At 37.6% G+C, this 20,815-nt stretch overlaps 1 protein-coding gene across 1 annotated transcript in view; it reads left to right on the top strand.

The window, feature by feature from the left end:
• LOC124804945 overlaps positions 1-15,323 on the top strand; it is a 32,933-nt gene extending 17,610 nt beyond the window's left edge. The window contains exon 2 of the mRNA XM_047265330.1: positions 12,558-15,323. Coding sequence (XP_047121286.1) covers positions 12,558-13,232 — 675 coding nt within the window. The 3' untranslated portion in view covers positions 13,233-15,323. The remainder of the gene's footprint in view (positions 1-12,557) is intronic.
• Positions 15,324-20,815: the final 5,492 nt, after the last annotated feature.

Below are 20,815 nucleotides of genomic sequence, written 5' to 3'. Positions count from 1 at the left end.
ACTTTTGCACGTTGTCAAAAGTACGATCATATGGGGTATCAAGCAAGATTTGTGACTAAATTCGGGATTTCTTGGTTGGGAGGACACAATGTTTATCTCGGATGGAGAGTCATCGACAAATGCAGAAAGTAAGTTTTGTGTGCCCCAGGGAATTGTCTTCAGAGCCTTGCTATTCATGTTGTGTACTAATTACCTTGCAGACAATATAAATTGTAACCTCAGGCTTTTCTTAGATGATGCAGTTATCTAGAATGAATTACTGTCTGACAAAAGCCACAAAAATACTCAGTCATATATTGATAAGATTTCTAAATGATACAAAGATTGGTGACTTGCTGTAAATGTTCAGAAATGTAAAATTTTGGACCTCACAAAATGTTGGGAATCGGGCAGCTCATACAAATACCTGTGTGTAACAATTTGTAGCGATATGAAATGAAATGATCATGTAGGCTCAGTCGTTAGTAAAGTAGTTGACAGACAGTGTTCATAGGTAGAATAGTAGGGAAATGCAGTCAATCTACAAAGAGATTGCATACTAACCACGTTTGAGACCCATCCTAGAATGTTGCCCAGATGGGTGGGACCCATACCACCATACCAAATAGGACTAACAAGGGATATTGGACATATACAGTGAAGGGCAGCAGAAATGGTCACGGGTTTATTTGACCTGTAGGAGAGTGTCACAGAGATGATGAAAGAACTAAGCTGCCAGACACCTGAAATAGATGTAAACTATCCTGAGGAAGCCTGCTTACAAAGTTTAAAGAACTGGCTTAAAATGATGAGTTAAGGAATGTACTACAACGCCCTGCACATCACTCCCGCAGGAACCGCAGAACAAAATTAGACCAATTATAGTCACCACAGAGGCATTTAAGTAGTTATAATTCCCTTGCTCCAAACATGAATGGAACAGAAAAGAGTCCTAATAACTGGTCTAGGAGACTATCCTCTGCCATGTGCTTCACAGTGGTTTGCAGAGTGTAGATGTAGATGTAGAACTCAGTCCAACAGAGGACAGAAGAGCAGAGCAGGGGAGTAAGCCATACCATCCTCTCACAGTGCTGGCAGCCTACGTGTATTTATTTATCTTTATATGTTTATTCATTTACGTTTTCCCTATGTGGAACAAACTAAATAATGGCTTTTGCAAACATCAGAAGTAATAGTATGACAATAATTACAATTATGAAATATGTTACATACAATTGCATCTTGTATGTTTAACACTTTTATCATTTATCATATGCTGCTAGTTCATATCACAAACAGTGCCATGAAATTTATTGACTGAATGTAAACATTTTTCTGTCTGAAAAATTTTAATTTTGTGTTACAATAAATCCCCTTATTTGTTCTTAGAGTGTTTGGCAGTTTGTTCAGCTGAATAAAACTGTTGATGTAAGGGCTTTTATCTGTCATTGTTAATTGTGTTCTTTTCCAAAAGTACCTGTAGTTTTGCTGATGATGTGATCATGTACATCAATCCAATAAGTTCAGTTGCTTGTCTCATAAAAATGTAAAAGTTTAATGAATATATTGTTTAAGACTACCAACTTTTAGCTTTAGGAGGAAAAAGTCCTTGTTCTGAAGATGGGCTTTTTTGTCCAAAAACTCCACTAAGCACCTCATGTATGCGGTGAGTAACAATCTTTATATTGTTATTTCATCAGGGACATCCTGTCGTTTGAATATATTGTTAACTAGTTGTGCTGCACAAAGAGAACTCAACATGGTTGTCAATGGCCTATCCTATGTTTTAAGACTTTCTGCCCAAGTATTGGTTGGGCGACAATTTTCTCAATGCCTCAACACCTGATCACATGAAAACTGGACTCATGTCACAGGGGGACAATATGCAGACATCTTGCTATCCACCCCTTGACTGGTGCTGCCTTCTGTTGTCAATTTCAGGAATTATTCATAAAGGAACATTAGTGAACATAACAGCTGCTGTCATGACTGGCTGAACCAATATGATCGCATTGACATAATTTTGTGTGTGTACTAATTAGGGTTTGTAATTTGCTGTAATTCTGCTACAAATATGTCATTTGTTGAGTGAGCAAGAAATTTTGGAAGCTCAAGAGGAACGAATTGCTCATTAAGTCACCTCATACATTTTTTCTTACAAGGGTAATTATACTTTCTGTCATTATTACTTTAAAATTTGTTATTTATCAAAGTGCTATAGTAAATATGCAAAATAAATTTTGAAGCTTATATCTGTTTTAGTGTGTATTACTCTTGAAGATACATCAATTATATATGTGCCAGTAACTCTTTAAATAAGGGCATAAATGGCTGGGTTCTTAGGCTCTAATATTCTTCTGAGTGTCAGGTCTTCAAAGTGTTAAGAAATTGATACATTTTTCCATAGTATAGTATTTTTAATACTTGAGTAGGAGCTATCTTTATGAGCTGGCTAAAGATATTTAAGTCACTGCTGACTTTTCCACAAGCAAAATTAAAGCAGTTTTCCACCGCATAATTTCATTTATGTCCACAGATGTTACTTTTGGTTGTTGAGATGTGACACTCATTATTTACATTGGTGTGGTGAGAACTGCCTTTTTTAAATTCCAATAATTGAGTTTGGTGACATTCACGTCGAGTCCCTGATTCTTAAAAGTATTTAGTTAATTCCTGTTACCTCAGTAGTAGCAAAAAATCCGAGCTCTGTATCTTCTCTACCATAGAACAATATTGAGGTGTCATCTACATATCTCCTAATGTGGGAGTGAACAGGTAGTGCATTATTGTTGATATACAGGGTGACCCGAAAGTCTGTTAACTTTTGAAAATTCACAGATTCGTGGAATAATGTAGGTAGACGGTGAAAATTAACACAGGTGCTTGAAATGACATGGGATTTTATTGAAACCAGAAATGAGTGCAAAGCCTAGCCAACAGATGGCACTAGACAGCACCATGTCAGTAATGCCAAATGAGGTTTGTGTATAAAATGAGCTAGAGAGAGAGAGAGAGAGAGAGCTGTGTCGGCAATCGCGGCATGTTGATTTTACTGGAAAAAGTACCGTTAATGTAGACATCTTGGATATTCGGGAATCCAGCCGGATGTTTGCGTCGTTCTTGCATGATATTTCAACAGCGTGCCTCGCTGTCTTCTTCAGGTGCTACCTGAGACTGGTCCTTGGGTCGATCGAGTCCATTATTTATGCCTGGGAGGAGCTGGGCATTCCCTAATCGGTCCGCGCCGAGTCGAGTGTTCCATCTGTGGTCCATGTCCGCCAGACTCGACTTCAACGGACCCCTCCAGTCGCGGATGTTCCGACTGCCGTTGGCACCCGTTTTGGCCGTCCTCAATGGTTATGGTTGTCATCTGAGGTGTGTCAGACCCGATCTGAGATGTTGGGTACTCTATCTCATGGCTGTTACTATGATTTCCACTTCTGTTTCCTGCTGAGTGCTCCCTAATCGGTCTGTGCCGCGTCGTGTTCTGTCTGAGGTCCGCGCCCACGAGGCGCAGCTACATTGTCCCTCTCTGGTCGCTGGTGTTCCCTCCACCGTCCTCGCCCGGCCTGGCCGTCTTCTGAAGTCGAGTTCATGATCTGGGGTGTGTCAGATCTGGTCTCTCATGTCTGATACCTTGTCTCACGGCTGTTCTGTCGGTCTCCAATTCTATTTCTTGTGGAATCCCGGAGTGTCCTGCGTTGAGTTTTCACAAGCTCAAGTGCTGGATTGCAGGCAGTGCTGATTTGGTATCCCGAGTCATGGTTGATTAGATTGTCTGTGACCTTAATCTCAGTGGCTGCTGTTCAAATGGGTAAACTCCCTGTGACAAGTGTATCTGTGAAGAAAATGATCAAAAAGTTCGAAGTCACAGGTCATTTACAGATGATTGGCCCCGTAGTGTGTGACCAGATACAAGTGCTGCTACTTCTGGGACAGTTCAGGAATAAATGGAAACTTTAGCAGGTTCATGTCTATATGGTGAAGTCAGCGCCTCATGAAGTTGCATTCCACCCACATCTATTTGGAGAACACTAAGGCGTACTCTCCAATGCTATACACACAAAATACAGTGTCATTATGAACTGTTAGTCACTGATTATGTGATACAGAGAGAATTTGCCTTGTGGGCACTTCAAAAAAGTGGGGGAAGATAATGATAGGTTGTCCAATGTGTTGTGGACCAACAGAGCCTATTTCGCACTCTTGAGGGTCTGTTAGCATCCACAACTGCAGAATGTGGACTACTACAGCTCCTTAAACCATCATGGAAACGCCATTGCATGACAAGAAAGTCACAGAGTGGTGTGGATTCACCACATCAATTGTGACTGGACACTTTTCCTTTGAGGAAATGCAAGGTGCTGCTTTTCAAACTGTCAGCATGACGGATGTGAAGTATGCTGAAATGTTACAGAATTGCATTATCCCTAGTATGGCTGATAAAAACCTGCTGGAAGGTATGACTTTTATACAGGATGGTGCTGCACTCGATACTGCTTCTGTTTCTGTGGGTTGCACCTGATCAGAAAAACAGTGCAAATACCTATTTGTACTTGGTGAAGAAAGTGAACAAAATTTCCAGCCAGGGGAAAAGTGCTTTGGAAAGTCTTAGTGAGAATGTAAATCACCAAAGTTTCAGTGCAAGTTTGCAAAGTCGCTGCCACTGGGTACATTTATGCAATATTCCTAAACTTCAACAACAAATTTTGACACAGTCAATCAATTGCACATCACTCCAATGTATTTTTATGAATATCTTTTAACAACTTTATAATTTTTTTAATCCTTTATTTTAATATGTCTGTAAGTTTGTTTGAAATGTCAAAATTTATTATTAAATATAAAACCTGTAAAATATATTGTCTAAAATGCAACATTATTTCATAATTATTGACACATAAGCAGCTTATGTTGATCTTCGTTATTTATTTATTCATTCTTCTTTTTTGGTTTAGTTTAGGAATGAACCAGTAACATCCCCCACCCTCACTTCCTTGTAGAATCAAACTCTTATGTATAAAAACCTTAAACATCTGAAAGAAACAAAGTAAAGAAGTGATAAACTATGACATAACACTAGAAGCAAGTTTTACCACATAAACACTGAACACGTAGTAAGAATTTAAGAAAGGTTTGAAATAATTTGTGAGTTTGTTATAAGTCACTAAATGCCCTCATTTTCAAATACTGGAGGAATATAGTCTGGGTAATTTGCATACTGTGAGTTACACTGCCTTAACACATGTGCATAGTTTCAAACTTTAATACTTAACATATTGTGTTAAGGGGCTCCGGAAAGGCTCAAAATCATGAAAAGTTCAATTTTTACTTTTTTTGCGTTTTCTGAATCTGCAGACTATTACCTTTTAATAGATATATAATTTATTCAATTCCGAAGACTACAACTATTTTTAAATTTTTTTTGAAATGTGTTTTACATGGGCGTGACCCACTGTGGCGCTGTTAAACTGCTGTCAAATGGTGTTATTATTAACGTCCGTGTTCATCAGGTACATTTTAGTGATTTGAGATAAAGTATGTGTTGTGGTTAACCTGTGATGGTTCAATATATATCGCTGGTGTGATTGTCGATTGTTTCATGTTTATTTACTCTGTCGTTATCTCGAAAATATTCGTAATTAATTCTGTTTCTTGAGTCTCTGTTTTGTTGAAGTATAATAATGAGTAAAAGTAAAGTTATTAGAAATCCTCTGAAGGCTTTTAAGAAAAGGAGAAATGTTGGAAAGCCAAAGTTATGTGTTATTACTGTAAACAATAAAGACGATAACCAAGTGAGTGAACCTAACCTCTCAAGTACACCTGCCCATAGCAGTCAAAAGTGGGTAAGAAAGTACTTCACAGAAGAAACTTGGTTCAATGAGTGAAAACTATGAATGTTTTATGGGCGAATCGGATGTGAATGAAATATTTGATATGTCGGTTCTCAAAGGAATTTTTTCAAACTGTGTAAGGTGTATTCATTGTAGTGAAGTTGGTCTGGAACTCTCCATAATAAAGCACGTAGGTACTTGCTAGTGAAATACAACTGAAATGTGATAAGTGTTCATACATGACAACCTTTTGGAACAGTGTTGCAGTAACTGCAACTGAAGAAAATGGTAGCAAAATCTACGAACACAACATTAGATTTGTTTATTCCTTGCGTTCACTTGGTAAGGGTGCTACTGCAAGTGCAATTTTCTGTGGCATCATGAATCTTCCAAATCCCCCAACCAAGTTTACGACCTATAATAAATTAATAGGGTCTAAAGTAGAAGATGTCTGTATAGAATCTATGAAGAACGCTGTGGAAGAGGCAGTAAAGGAAAATAATGGTAACAGAGATTTGACTGCAGCGTTTCATGGTACCTGGCATAAACGGGGGCACACATCTCTTCATGGTGTAGTATCTGCCACCAGTATGTATACAGGGAAAGTTTTAGATGTAGCAGTGATATCAAAGTATTGTAGATGTCCACAAAAATACAAAGGTACACATGAAAATAATTGCAAAGCTAACTATAGTGGCAGTAGTGGAGGAATGGAAGTGGCTGGTGTTGCCAGTATATTCCAGCGTTCTGAGGCATGTGATAAAGTGCGATATGTTAATTACCTTGGTGGCGGTGATTCTAAAAGTTTCAAACATGTTCAAGGACTGAAGCCCTATGGTGATGATGTTGTAGTGCAGAAATTTGAGTGTATTGGACACGTACAGAAGCGAATGGGAACAAGACTTCGGCGACTAAAAGCTTCGTACAAAAAACAAAAACTCAGTGATGGTAAAGGGTTGGATGGGAAGGGAAGGCTAACTGACAGTGTAATTGACAAAATACAGAACTATTATGGAATGGCTATTAGGCAAAATACACAAAGTGTCGACGAAATGAAGATGACTGTTTGGGCTCTTTTTTTTTCATACTTCTTCAACCGATGAAAATCCCCAACATAGCTTGTGTCCCAAAGAAGAAGACAGTTGGTGTAAATATAACAAAGGATTGCTAACTGGTGAAGTGTACACTCATAAGCATAGTCTGCCTCATGCAATAATGGAGGTGATAAAACCTATTTTCAGAGACTTAGCAGCACCTGAACTGTTGAAAAAGTGTATTCACGGAAAAACTCAAAACCCCAATGAAAGTGTAAATAGTGTTATATGGTCGAGAATCCCCAAGACGGTATTTGTTGCAATAGAAACACTTCACTTTGGTGTGTATGATGCTGTTGCGACTTTCAATGATGGCAACATTGTAAGGTGCAAGGTATTTAGAAATATGGGAATGAAGATAGGTTCTAACATGGTACGAGCGATGCTTGCTTTAGACAAGGAACGCCTTCGGGCTGCAGACAGGGCTGTAAAGAGTCTAGAAATACAAGCAAGAGTAAACAGGAGGAGGAACAAGAGGAAGCTGGAGGAGGAGTTTGCAGAGGATGAAGATAATCCATCCTATGGACCTGGAATGTACTAAAAAGTTAATCCAATCTTTGTCGCTCGATTCCCAAAACTTTTATTTTCTCATACTAATTACATGTTTTCTAAGGATCTTCCAAACATATTTGTTTCAAACTTTCAGTAAATGTTACACAGTACCTTCTGCATAATTTAACACAGCCTTTTTTCCAAAAAACTGTATATTTTTGAATATATAAATAAAAAATTGCAAAAAAATAATGTGAATTTTCATTACAATTGAAAAAAAATCATCTTTAATAACTGAACTAAAATTTTGTAAAATCCCTGTGTTAAGTTGTAGCCCATATTCCAATAAATAATCTGTAAAAGGTTCAACTTCCTACCTCAAATACTTTGTGAAGAAAGATGTAATTTATAAGCGTTATTTTAACATTGCAAGTATAGGGCATTCCGGAGCCCCTTAAACATTATACCTCGTAACAAGTAGATTATGACAGCATTTCAATTTTTTACAGATAAATGTGATTTTCAGCGAGTGTGAGTTCAGCAGTGCAGGCTGACACCAAGTTTGGACATCATATGAGTTGAGACTTGAGAATCATATTCATCCTGTTAATGCAAACAAGGTTTTTCTCAATAGTTGGTACGAAAAACCTCATTTCTCTTCTTAAAATATGCAACAAAAAAGATTAGATCCAGACTTTGGACGAAAGTGGAATGGGAAGAAGGGAAGTGGGAATTTCATCCTAATTTTCTAGCCTGAAGTAAAATTCATTAATTTCTAAATGTGTATTATTTACAAGCTGATACAGCTCATCATGTTTTAAATAGGAATTCCAGTATCAAACAGAGCAATATATTTTGAAGCCCCTTAACGATCTGATGAAACAGTCTACAGTGCACTCCTATTTACCATAAGATGATGTTACACACTAAAATTTTATGATATTCATGCACCGTCGAGGCATTTGACAGTTCAGAGCTCAGCAGGCTGTGTAGCACTATTTCCTCCATTAGTTCTGGATAGTCAAATTGCAAAGATAATGCAGTTGCAAAAGTCAGAACTTTTTTACAGCATTGTATGTGAGTTGGGTCCATAGATGTAAATTTGCTAGTGTTGTTGACAAATGTGAAATGATTGTGTTGTGACCAGATGAAAGTACTTTTGTCTGGCTATACCTGTGGGTTCTTTGATTGCCATGGGAGAAGGCTTATCAAACTAGAACACATGAGGTATTGGTTCACTGTATTACATAAGACAACAAAAGAGTTACTTAACTTTGACACAGCTCCTTGCCACAGGATTGCTTGATAATTTACAACTTTCATTGACTATCAAAGCACCAGTTGATTCACAGATGAACAAACATTTCTCTTGCCGTACAAAATACAACATTTGCAAAATTACTTTTCATCAGAAACTTTAGCTATCACTCTCCTACACAATGATGCTGTGTACTGTAGCTGAGATCTCAAACTGGGCTGAGTGCTTCTGTGCTGGGGTCTATATTGACCTCTTGTGCGAAGACACTGTTGTGTTGATAGGGGAGGCATGATCTTCAGGAGCAACTCTTATTCACTGTTGTGGATGGCAGCTAGCACTCACTAGTGTCTGTGGTACTGATTTGCGTTGCCAGCTTTGGTGTGGCACCACGTTCTCTGGATGATACCACAGATGTACTCAGATATGATGAAAACATGAATTCTTTTTCTCGAAAGACCCTGTGTGTGTGTGTGTGTGTGTGTGTGTGTGTGTCACACGCATGACTTGATTCCATGTTTCTGGAATGTTCAATCAATGGCAAGTGACATGCTCAAAGGTGTAAAAAGATCATTGAGTTTGGAAAACCTATTTCTCAGTTATCAGTTGATGGGCCAAATATGAATTTAAAATTTTTGAATAACTTACAAGGACCTAAAAGAATCGCTCGATGGTCGACAGCCGATACAAATTGGTACACACATTTTGCACATATTGCGAGATGCTTTCAAAACAGTTATATCTGAAACTAAATGTCTAATTGTGGCATATTTGAGAGTGCTTCAGTATTTATTTCATGATTTGCCTGCACGGTAGTCACTGTAGACAGATAACCGGATCTTCATCCTTTCCTGTGTTGTTTTGTGGAAAAATGATGGGAAAAACTTACATTACTGAGACAAAGACATCGAAAATCATTCCTCAGTTATCAAGTTTCAGAATTATTTCAGAAACTGCCAATGACAAATTGCTAATTCCAAAACCAACATTCTTCAATTTAACAGCACATTTGGTGAAACCATTTTTACTTGATTTTCAGAGCAATGTGTCAATGGCTCCATTTCTATATGAAGAGCTACGTAATTTTATGAACATTTTGATGTAGCGAGTTGTGAAACTAGAAGTCTTAAAAAGCATAACCTCATCGTTAATGAAAATTGACTGAAAGGATGTAAAGAATCAGATTACTGCAAGGCAGTTCAATCTGGATGTTGCTACAGGAAGTGCATTAAAAAAAAAAAAAGGAAAAACAGTAGTGTATCTGAAGAAGAAGTACTATTGCTAAAGGAAAGCTTGTGAACATCCATTATTGACATCCTACAGAAGTTATGAGGAAAGTCACTCATCAAATACAACTTAAAGCATGTGAGTTCAAGCTTGAACCTAGAATTCACATTAAACTGCAAATTCACACAAAGAAGATTAACAGTATGTCCTGAAATTTTGGTACTGAACGGAAGGCAGACTGTGTCAGACTTGAATTTCTGAAGATTTGCAGGAAGAAAAAATTCAAGACGAGGTCAAATTTTACATGAGAAGTGAAAATCATCTTAAATGAATTCTGGATTGATACAATCAAATTATCTTCAAAGTCATGCCTAAATTTCTGAGATTTTTTGCAATTTATTTTAATAATGCCACATGGAAATGTTTCTGTTGAGTGAGGCTTTTTTGTAAATTGCAAAATTATAGTTGAAAATCAAATAAAAAAAACATTATTGCTCAAAGATACAAATATGACCCAAATATGATACATTCGCAACATCTGCAAAAGTCTTATATGCTGTTTTCACTATGTATGTTCTGTATATTAAAAGACCTGAAAAATGAGAAGGAAGGTGAAAGAGAAAAGGAGCAAAAATAATAAACGAATGAAAACATCGATCTAAGGTGCTGCAGTCATGGACTGTGCAGCTGGTCCTGGCGGAGGTTCGCGTCCTCCCTCTGGCATATGTGTGTGTGTGTGTGTGTGTGTGTGTGTGTGTGTGTGTGTGTGTGTGTGTGTGTTTGTCCTGGGGATAATTTAGGTTAAATAGTGTGTAAGCTTAGGGACTGATGACCTTAGCAGTTAAGTCCCATAAGATTTCACACGCATTTGAACATTTTGAATGAAAACGAACTGAAATCAAGGCAATATAAAGAAATTAAGACAAATTTCTAGACTTTGTTTCCTTTAAGCAATAAGTAATAATTGATATTAATATTATAAATGTGAAAGAAACACTCTTATGTTCCCAAGACTAAAGCCACGGAACCAATTGCAGTCAAATTTGGTGTGGAGATAGCTTGCACACTGAGCAAGAACATTGGCTACTTCAGAAAAAAAAACCTATGAAGATGAAGCAGGTAGTGGAACTTTTTTTTGTACACTCCAGTGAACATAAAACATTATTAAATTTGTCACATAGTTAACACAGGTAATGTATAGCTACTTCAGTTGCACAATGCAGTGATGCTGCACAGCTGCTTCATTGTGAGTTGGGTCATTTGGGGAGGGGAGAGGGGGGATGCACAGTACAAGCTATGTTTACTTTAACAGGCAGGCACTTGAGAGCAGCTGATGTTATTTTGCGTACTGTATCTTATTTACCATCACTCATCATAACAAAACTACCAATATGTAAACACAGACATGGGCAACAGCTGGTATTTTATAAACTTTGTAAATCATATCTGACAATATTATGAAAAGAATAGTTGTTACTCACTGTATAGCAGAGATGCTAATTTGCAGATAGGCACAACAAAAACACTGTCAAACAAAGCTTTCAGTCAAACAGGCATTCATCAGAATTACACACACACACACACACACACACACACACACACACACACACACACACACACACACACACACACACACACACGCGACGACAGTCTTTGGCAGCAGCTTATGATGGGAGAAAAACCAACTGGTCAGTGGGGGTGAGGAGGAGGCTGGGGCGGGGGTGATAAAATGCTACTTGTGGGAGCATACAGAGACATGGTGAGGAGAGGGAAGGGCAGCTGGTGCAGTCAGGTGGTGGAATAGCGCAGTGGGAGGGGTGGGGAGGATAGTGGGTAGGATACTCCTCATTTCAGGGCACGATGAGAGGTAGTCAAAACCCATGGCAGAGAATGTGATTCAGATGCTCCAGTCCTGGTTGGACTGAGTCACAAGGGGAATGCTCCTCTACGGCCGGACAGTGTAACATCGGGAGGCGGTGTGTGACTGGAGAGATGAGGCACAGAAGATCTGTGTTTTTTTTTTTTCCAAACAAGGTTGGGAGAGTAATTACAACATGTGAAGGCCTCAGTGAGACCCTGGTTACATTTCAAGAGGGACTGCTCATTGGTACACATGTGATGGTCATGGGTGGATAGGCTGTACCACGGCCGCCTGAAATGTGGCAACGTTACGTTAAGGCCTACCGCATGGCTGTGACTAAAAGGTAGCGAACGGAAGCAGTTGTTTACATACTTTAAAGGTGTCTGTTTTATCCGAAATTACAGTGTAATTACACTATACTGGACTTATAGCAAGTAGTCGTGACTACAGTTGAAGATATAACACAATGTAAGTATACAATTCTGTGAAGTTTGTAGTGTTTTTACATGTATATGTGCAAGTGTGCTACGTGAACGACTTTCGTCTACACAATTGCAAGAAAAGTTCTACTATATTCTAGATACAATTTGAAAATAAAGTTTTGAATTCATAAGTTTAGTATCAGAATCTTCTCCTAAGTGATTTTGTGTTAATATTGTGAATATTTCTACACATTTGATTCTGTTTGTAGACTTCTGTTTCGTGATATCCAAGCAGTAGAAAAAAAACATTCCACTCAAATTCTCATTTGCTATTTTTACATAATAGTATTTTGATTTAAGATGTTAGCAATTAATGCATCATTCTATTTGCAGATGCCAGAAAAATGTTGTGTTCCTGGTTGCAACAGCAACTACAAATCCAGCAAGGAAGAGGGTTACATCTCAGTGTTCAGATTCCCTACTGAAGAGGAAAACAGAAAACGGTGGTCAAGAAATATCCCCAGAAAGGACTGGACTCCATCAAATAGAAGTGTCGTTTGCATTAAACATTTTGAAGAATGTGATGTATCAAGAGTGGAGATTTACAAGGACTCTGATGGGAACTGTCACGAGTTTCCTCGTCAAAGGCCATTGCTTTTACCAGAAGCTGTGCCAAAAATATTCCCTGGGTTACCATCGTATTTAAATAAGGTGCAGCCTCCAAGAAGGTGTGACCCAGAAATAAGAAGGAAGCGTGCACGCCATGAAGAGGAGGAGAAGAATGAAGCCATGCTAAATGAGGACATTATTGCAAATTTTCAATGTTTGTGTGCTGAGTACCAGGATAGAATAAACAGTGTAGGAAAGTGGAGTGTTAGTGTTAAAGAGAATAAGATATTCTTTTATACTATAGATTTTTCTGAAGACATTCCTCAGGTCAAAGCGAGTATGGAAATTAATGACAAACTCATTTCAAGTGTGTGTGTGAATGGTTTCATTCTGTCACATGAGCAGCTCAGCTGGATTTTACCTTCCTCACTAAGAGTAACCAAATTGAAAATATTTTGAGTAGAGTTATCAACTGTGATAGCTACACACCCACCTTTAGTTCTCTTTTAAATGAATTAAAGAATATTGTAAAGAAACTTACTCTGCATTCAGAAGCTAATCCAAATTGCTGTGCCACACTCTTGTTTCTGTTGGAACAGATAGATTTGTTGGCAATGAATAAGCGGACATATTCGGTTGATATGATGATGCATGCATTTATCATCTACAACCAATCTCCAGCATGCTATGCAGCACTCCGGTCAAGTGGATTGCTTACCTTACCACATGTGAAACACATTCAGCAGCTTTCATCTTCACTGAAGATTTGTCCAACCAATAAATCACAAAATGCCCATTTTCTTGAAATTGTTGTGGATAAATTAGATGAGAGAGAAAAATTTGTAATTCTGCAAGGGGATGAAATTTATGTTAGCCATGTATTCAGTTTAAAGGGGGGAAACTCCATGGATATGCAGAAAATAATGCCCCATCTGAGGCAAGAACTGTGCTTGCCTTTCTCACATCATCTTTATATGGCAGTTTCAAAGAAGTTGTTCATTTGGTTCCTGTCAAACAGTTGTCAGGCTCAGATCTCCATAAATTAACACTTAATGTGTTGCAGTTTCTTTCCTCATGTTGTCTGACTGTTGTTATTATACCTGATAACAACAGAATTGATAGGAATATGTTTTCACTGTTGGTAAAAAATTCCAGCAGCCCATATTCCTTTCTGTCATGTGGTTCCCCTGTATTTGTAATGTTTGACACAGTTCATTTGTTAAAAAGTATTAGGAACAACTGGTTGAACCAGAGGGACAGTGACAGAACATTTAAATTTCCCCATTTTGACTCAACATCCAATGATCTGCTAATGGCAAAATTTTCAGATATTGAGAACCTATACAAAAAGGAACTCGACCAGCTTTTGAAATTAGCTCCTCGGTTGACTCACAAGTCAGTGTATCCCAGTAGCTTAGAAAGACAAAATGTCAGTCTTGTCTGCAATATTTTTAATGAGACAACACTTGCAGGCTTAAAAGCTGAATATTGTGAAATTTCAGGAACTGTACACTTTGTTGAAATCATTCTCCATTGGTGGAATATTATTAATGTTAAGAACTGTACAAAGGGAATTCACAAACAAAATGAATTGTGTCTGCCTTTCACTAGTGCTTCTGATGACAGGCTTGAATTTCTTGACAAATTTTTGGCTTGGTTAGAGAGATGGAGGGCTTTGGACACTACCAGTTGTCTGACCACAGACACACATCAGGCACTGTATCAGAGTACTTCTGTTATTTCAGAAGTTGTTGAATATTCTTTCAGTGGTGTAGGTGTGCACGGGAAAACTACAAACTGATAATTTGGAATCAAGGTTTAGTAGGTATCGTCAATTATCGGGTGGAAACTATAACGTTCCTGTAACCCAGGTATTTGAATCTGAAAAGAAGTTGCGTATAATGAGTGTCTTGGGAATAAAGTCTGCAAAATATGGCCCAGTAAAATTTTCTCCAGAAATAATGAATGACATAAGCATCTCAGATGTAATGTCTACAGATGTTGACGTGAATCCGTTTGTTAGTGTTTTGAACTACATAGGCAATGAAACTGTTGATGTACACCAATCTGTGCTTCTGTATGTTTGTGGTTATGCAGCACACAAAACAACACAATTGCTCAGTTGTACAACATGCACTGATTTTGTTTTAGGCACACATACCACAGATAAATATTTCGATAACCTTGTCCGAAGTGGATTGACTGTGCCATCAGATATTGTTGTGGAACTTGGCACTTTTGTATATACAGTTGTGCAGCTTTTAATATCTGAAGAGTATGAAACAAAATTCCTCACTTGTCAAAATCAAAAGCAGTTACTACTCAATCTGGTTGGCCAAAGAGTTAAATCACATGTTTCTCTGCAAATATTTGTAACAGATTCATGTCTCTGTGGAAGGCCACTTACTGATATCTACAAAAAGCTGGTTTCCATTATTTGTAACATATTGTTAAATAATTATACCAAACTCCAAAATGATCATTTAATATGTTCCAAGGAGGAGGGAGTTAATAGAAAATTAAAAACATTACATAACTTTTGACACAAAATTATGAAATTTCTTTCTTACCCATAACCTCAGTCCTTAAATGCTCGGATTAGTACTGGCAAGGAGGAGGTGGCCACTATGAAATAAACTTTAATGCACTGATAAATTTCAGTCATGCTTCTTATGCAAGTCCTACAGCAAGGTTCCCAGTTCATTCTGACTCAGAAAGATGTGTGAAAGTATTTAAATAGATTGTGTATCACCCATGATTTTAAAAGAAATCTAACATACCAATTAACAATACACAAAAACCGTTCATTAAAAATTATTATTATTATGCCACCCTCATATATAAAGGTGTGAAAGATGTGTTGCAGCTGTCAGAAACTTTTATATTAGTTTGTCATTTATATAGGAAGGAACATGACAATACATTTCAAATAAGACTGAAATAATTGCAAGTCTGCAAATAATGTTACTAGGCACCTCACAAAATTGTTTGCTGAACTTGTATCTCCAAATCTCGGGTAAGAAACGTCATAATATACTGCTATGAAGCACATGTGAGTTATTTAAAAGTTCATCGTTGCAAGGAAACGAGAATAAAATGCGTAATTCTGACATAAAGTCGGTGTAATACTGCGAGAAATTAGCTTTTCTAGGTTACTGTGTTATTTATAGGGACCAAATCTACAAAAAAAAGAAAGTGGTTGCGTATTTATATCTGACATGTCGTCTGCAATCGGCGAAATCTAAACTTCAGTCTGGGCCTAGCTGGTCACGCTAGCCGGCCTACTGACGTCACAGGCTACGACGTTGTCAACTTGACGACTCCGGCCTCTAATACAGGCGGCCGTGGCTGTACAGAAGGAACTTTTTGGTATGTAACATGTGGTAGCTGTTGAAGTTCAGCTATTGCTGGTGGATGGTAGGTTTGATGTGGACGGAAGTACTGATATCGCCATTTATGAGGTGGGGGTCAACATCAAGAAAGGTGGTTTGTTGGGTTAAGGAGAATCAGGTGATGCAATTGGGGGGAAAATATGTTCAGATTTTGGGGGAATGTGGAAAGTGTGTTCTCACCCTCGATCCAATCACAGAGATGTCACCACAGAATCTGAATCAGGTGAAGGGTTTGGGATTCTACGTGGTTAGAAAGGATTCCTCTAGATGGCTGATCTGCAACTCAGCATCTCTGCTATATGATGGGTAGCAACTATCATTATTCCATCCTGGATTTTCCATTGTAATTCATATATATGCAATGTACACTTTTGAAAAAAATAAGTTTTAGTATAAAATTTAATAAAAAAGTAACCTGAAAAAAGACTTGAAAACCCTGGAGAAGACCTTTAATTTGAAAATTACTAATTGCCAGACACTGGATTTATTCACACTGAACATCAATGGAACAAAACTTTACTGAAGGCTACATCACGGTCACATGTTGGTGTGTTCACATTAGACCAAACATGAACAAATTTTGCTTAGCCCAGTACCAAATGGTGAATGTGAAGTTATGAGATACCATATGTCATACAGTATACAGAATATGATGATATAATTAAATAACTAACAATGATAAAGTTTATTAATTGCCAAAGCTAAATTTATAAGAATTATTCGCAAAAATATTTTACTATACAAACTGCTGGGAATGAAACAATAGGATCAGAGTCATCCAATTGCTTTAAAACATTGACATATTTGCCTGAGAAAGTATATATGTACAAACACATAAAAGAATATATATCTGTTGTGTCTCTGTTTCTAAGTATCAAATAATGTCACAAACAAATGTATTTTATTCTCCAATACAGCTGTTAAAAAATGCTACTGAATGAAATGTCATTCATCAGTTTCTACTCCTTTTGGTGCCCAGTTTGTAGGCTTTTCCTTGTCAAGGTATTGTTAAACGTAAACCAGTGTTCGCTTTCCAACGATGGGAACTCCAGGATAGAATAACAGTAATGTGAAAAGGATGGTTGCTACTCACCACGAAGTGGAGACGCTGAGTCACAGAAAGGCACAACAACAAAATTGTCAGAAAGTTAGCTTTTGGTCAATAAGGCCTTTGTCGAAAATAGACAACATACATGCATGCACACATTTACGCAAATGCAACTCCTACATACATGACCACAGTCTCTGGCAGGTGGAGCCTGTAGTATGGAAAGGGCTGTGAGCCATGTGGCAAGGGGTTGGTTGCGTGAATCAAGTAGTAACTGACAAGGATTTTACATAGGTTGGGTTGACAGTGGAATACAGCTGTTGGAGGTGTGAGAAGAATATTTCTCATTTCATGGCATTGTGATAGTACCCTGGCAGAGAATGGGTTTCGGTTGCTTCAGTCCTTTGTGGTACTGAGACACAAGAGGAGAGCTCGTTTGTGGCTGAAAACGGGGTACCCGTGGTAAGTAGGTGACTGGTGAGATTTGTTTCTGGACAAGGCTGGGAGGATAATTTCGGACTGTGAAGGACTCATTGAGACCTTGTTCTTTTTTTACTTCATTCTTCAATTACATCAAAACCATATTTATCCGTAAATAGCTACATTTTTAGCCATTTATTTCTGTGCATCATGCTCTCAGGTTCTTTTTCTTTAACAAACTTTTGACTGAATAAGGGCATTCGCAAAACAAACTATGGCAACGCAGGTCCCCAATCATCTCTGCTTTGTATATACTTAATAATACTTCATTAAATTCCTTACTTCATAGTCTGTGATATTTCCCCTAAAAATGTAGTCAGAATAGAGATGGAATGCTCGATTGCTTTGTTCCTCAGAATACTAATTATTCTGAGATGGGAAAATAGGGGAGGCTGCAGCAGTAATGAAAATGTTTCGGTTTAGTTTTCAGTTAATATAAGGTTTGAACAGACTCCAACTGTAGCTGATTCTATGTGGCTTACCATCAGTTTGCACAGAGACTGCTGTAGGAGAGCGATAAGTTGGGTGGTGATTGACCGTGTCAAAATGTAGCACAGCATGATGAAATATGTCACAGTGCACAGCAAGAATAGTCGGACTTTGTAAAAAACAATTTAGACTGCAGGTTTGAAGAGAGAGGATGCCAAAGATGCATACGATAGTGTGTCATCAACACATCACCGAACATATGCTTCACAGTGGCATTAGGTTCTTGGAACTTGCAACAAACTGGTGATACAGTCAGTGATATTTAAGGTAATGCTCAATGGATAGTTATGTCATTTTAACTTACTGTCAGTATTATTATTCACATTAACTTAAAGACATAAATATGATGTTCTTACATGCATCTAGTCAGGAGGAGTGGAGGGGAATAGATAGGACTCTAATGAACTCTCTTTGTTTCATATAAAAGAAGAATGAAATTAATCCATAGGAAAAGCAAGCGTGAGCGAGCACACGCACGTACGCGCACAAAGACACACATACACGCACACAAGCAAGCATGCCTCATGCACACACAACAGCCAACTCCAGCATCTCGGGCCTGTTTGAGATGTGCTTTGCTGTGTGGGCGCGCGCATTCATGTGCGTGTGCATTTACTCATGAAGGCTGTGGCTGAAAGCTACATGTGTCTTTTAATAATGCTTGTCTTCAACTTGATGTGTTTTCTTTACACTAAGTAGCAATCTGTCTTTTCCTACATCGTTGATATTCCTACCTGGAGTTTCCATTGTTTGAAAAATTAATTTTTTGAATGGCTATGACAAGAGTTTGAACAACTTGGAGTAGCCATTGAAATTCACTGTAAGGGTGTTTTTTCATTAGACATAGAAATATTACATATTAGTTACATTATTACAGGTAGAATTAGTTATGGTACTATAATTTTTTATAAGTATTTGTTGATGTTTGGTTATTAAGGTTCCATTTTTGCATTATCATTTCAGTTAATTGTGGTACACAGTGTTATTTTCTACTACAGTCAGTTAGTTATATAAAATAGCCATTAGATTTTGATTTGACGTCCCTCATATGAAGCTTTAGCTAACAGTAAATATGGAAAAAAACATGGGTCACTGCTCAGAGATGATATTTGAGAATATTTTGTGATCAGTGACATAGCATAGTTCCTTGCACTTAGCAGCTTAAAATTCATAATATCAGTTTTTGTGATTATAAATGCTTTACATATTTATCATTTTGTGCCTTTATCGAACATACATTGCGGCAGGATGACCACAAGTGTAAAAACCAAAGGAATGGCACAGGTGATGTCTTAAGACTGTGTTAGGATTCATCATGGTGTTCAGCCTTTTGATAGGTCGTCGGCCAGAGCAATATAGTGTAAACATCCATTCAGTTTGCCCAGCCTCCCAAAATTGGCTCAGTCAGTTTAACAGTGTATGTGCATGAAACATTTGTACCTCATAATCACTAATGCTGAGTGCGTGACCCCATACAGGACACACTAAAAGTGTGTCAGTGTTGGTACGTAAATAATATTTTACATAGATAGAAAAAAGATACACATGTACGTATACATGTATTATATCAAATGAATCCCTGTTTAGTGTGAGGAATATTTCAATTTTATACTGTTGGATCACAGGTTCATTGTTTTGTCTTGGCTCAGTATTGTCTCCATTCCAGTATTGTCTCCATTCCAGTATTGTCTCCATTCACTCAAGATTAGTTATTTTGTAAATGCCTTAGCATGCACAGCGAGTGGCTAAGTCCATCTCCAAGTAAGTATGAAATCAGAGCAAAGCATACACCAACATTTTAGCTCTGTCATCCGTAATAACAAACTCCCACACTGTGTTGTATTTAGTAACATAGTGATCTTTTGAGGTTGTATTTCGTTATAACACAAGACGCATTTCATTATAACACAAAGTATCATTACATTATTTATAGACCATGCTCCTGCACACAAATTCCAAGTTTTTTATTTTAGAGTAACTAGGAAGTGTGTTCACAAAATAAATATCAACATATACCTCCTTATAGGATCCTTGCCTGTTGACTTCTAAGTAGATATATTTACATTTATTTATTAGTTTCCTATATGCAATTCTGTCCTGAATCATCAGATATTGTTTTGGGAAGTCGTGCAAAGTGCCAAACCAAATCAAAATTCGAAGAAAAGGAAAAGATGTAAAGACTCAAAAGTGGAGCAGAATATATACAAATATCTTGTAAAAACTCAAGATACAGTACTCATTCAAAGCCTGCTCACTCTCGTATCCTAATACGTACGTAGCTTTGATATGAGTGACACTAGTAATATTTTGCGTATATAATCTGTGTAGTTAGAGCCTCTCCTTTTTTAGTCTAACACAGTAATTTCATTAAGTGATAATCTTTACAACTAATATTTACATTTGTGTACATGAATTGTCAACTATCCAAATGGTTAAGGCAGCAGTGTGACAAGTACATTAATAGTCAGAAAAGAACTATGTACACCCAAACATCTGTTTGTAGGATGCTGCCTCTTGTGAGTGCCTAAATATTAGTCTCATTAACTTGTCCCTTTCCTTAACATTACTAAGGCATATCTCTCTTCCAGCAGACGTTATGGATTAACTAGCTACCAATCTTTTTCAATAAGTAC

This window comes from Schistocerca piceifrons, chromosome 7 (assembly GCF_021461385.2).
Source record: "Schistocerca piceifrons isolate TAMUIC-IGC-003096 chromosome 7, iqSchPice1.1, whole genome shotgun sequence".
In the NCBI taxonomy this organism is placed as follows: domain Eukaryota; kingdom Metazoa; phylum Arthropoda; class Insecta; order Orthoptera; family Acrididae; genus Schistocerca; species Schistocerca piceifrons.
Note: the sequence above shows the minus strand (reverse complement) of the source record. Positions and strands in the feature narration are given on the sequence as shown.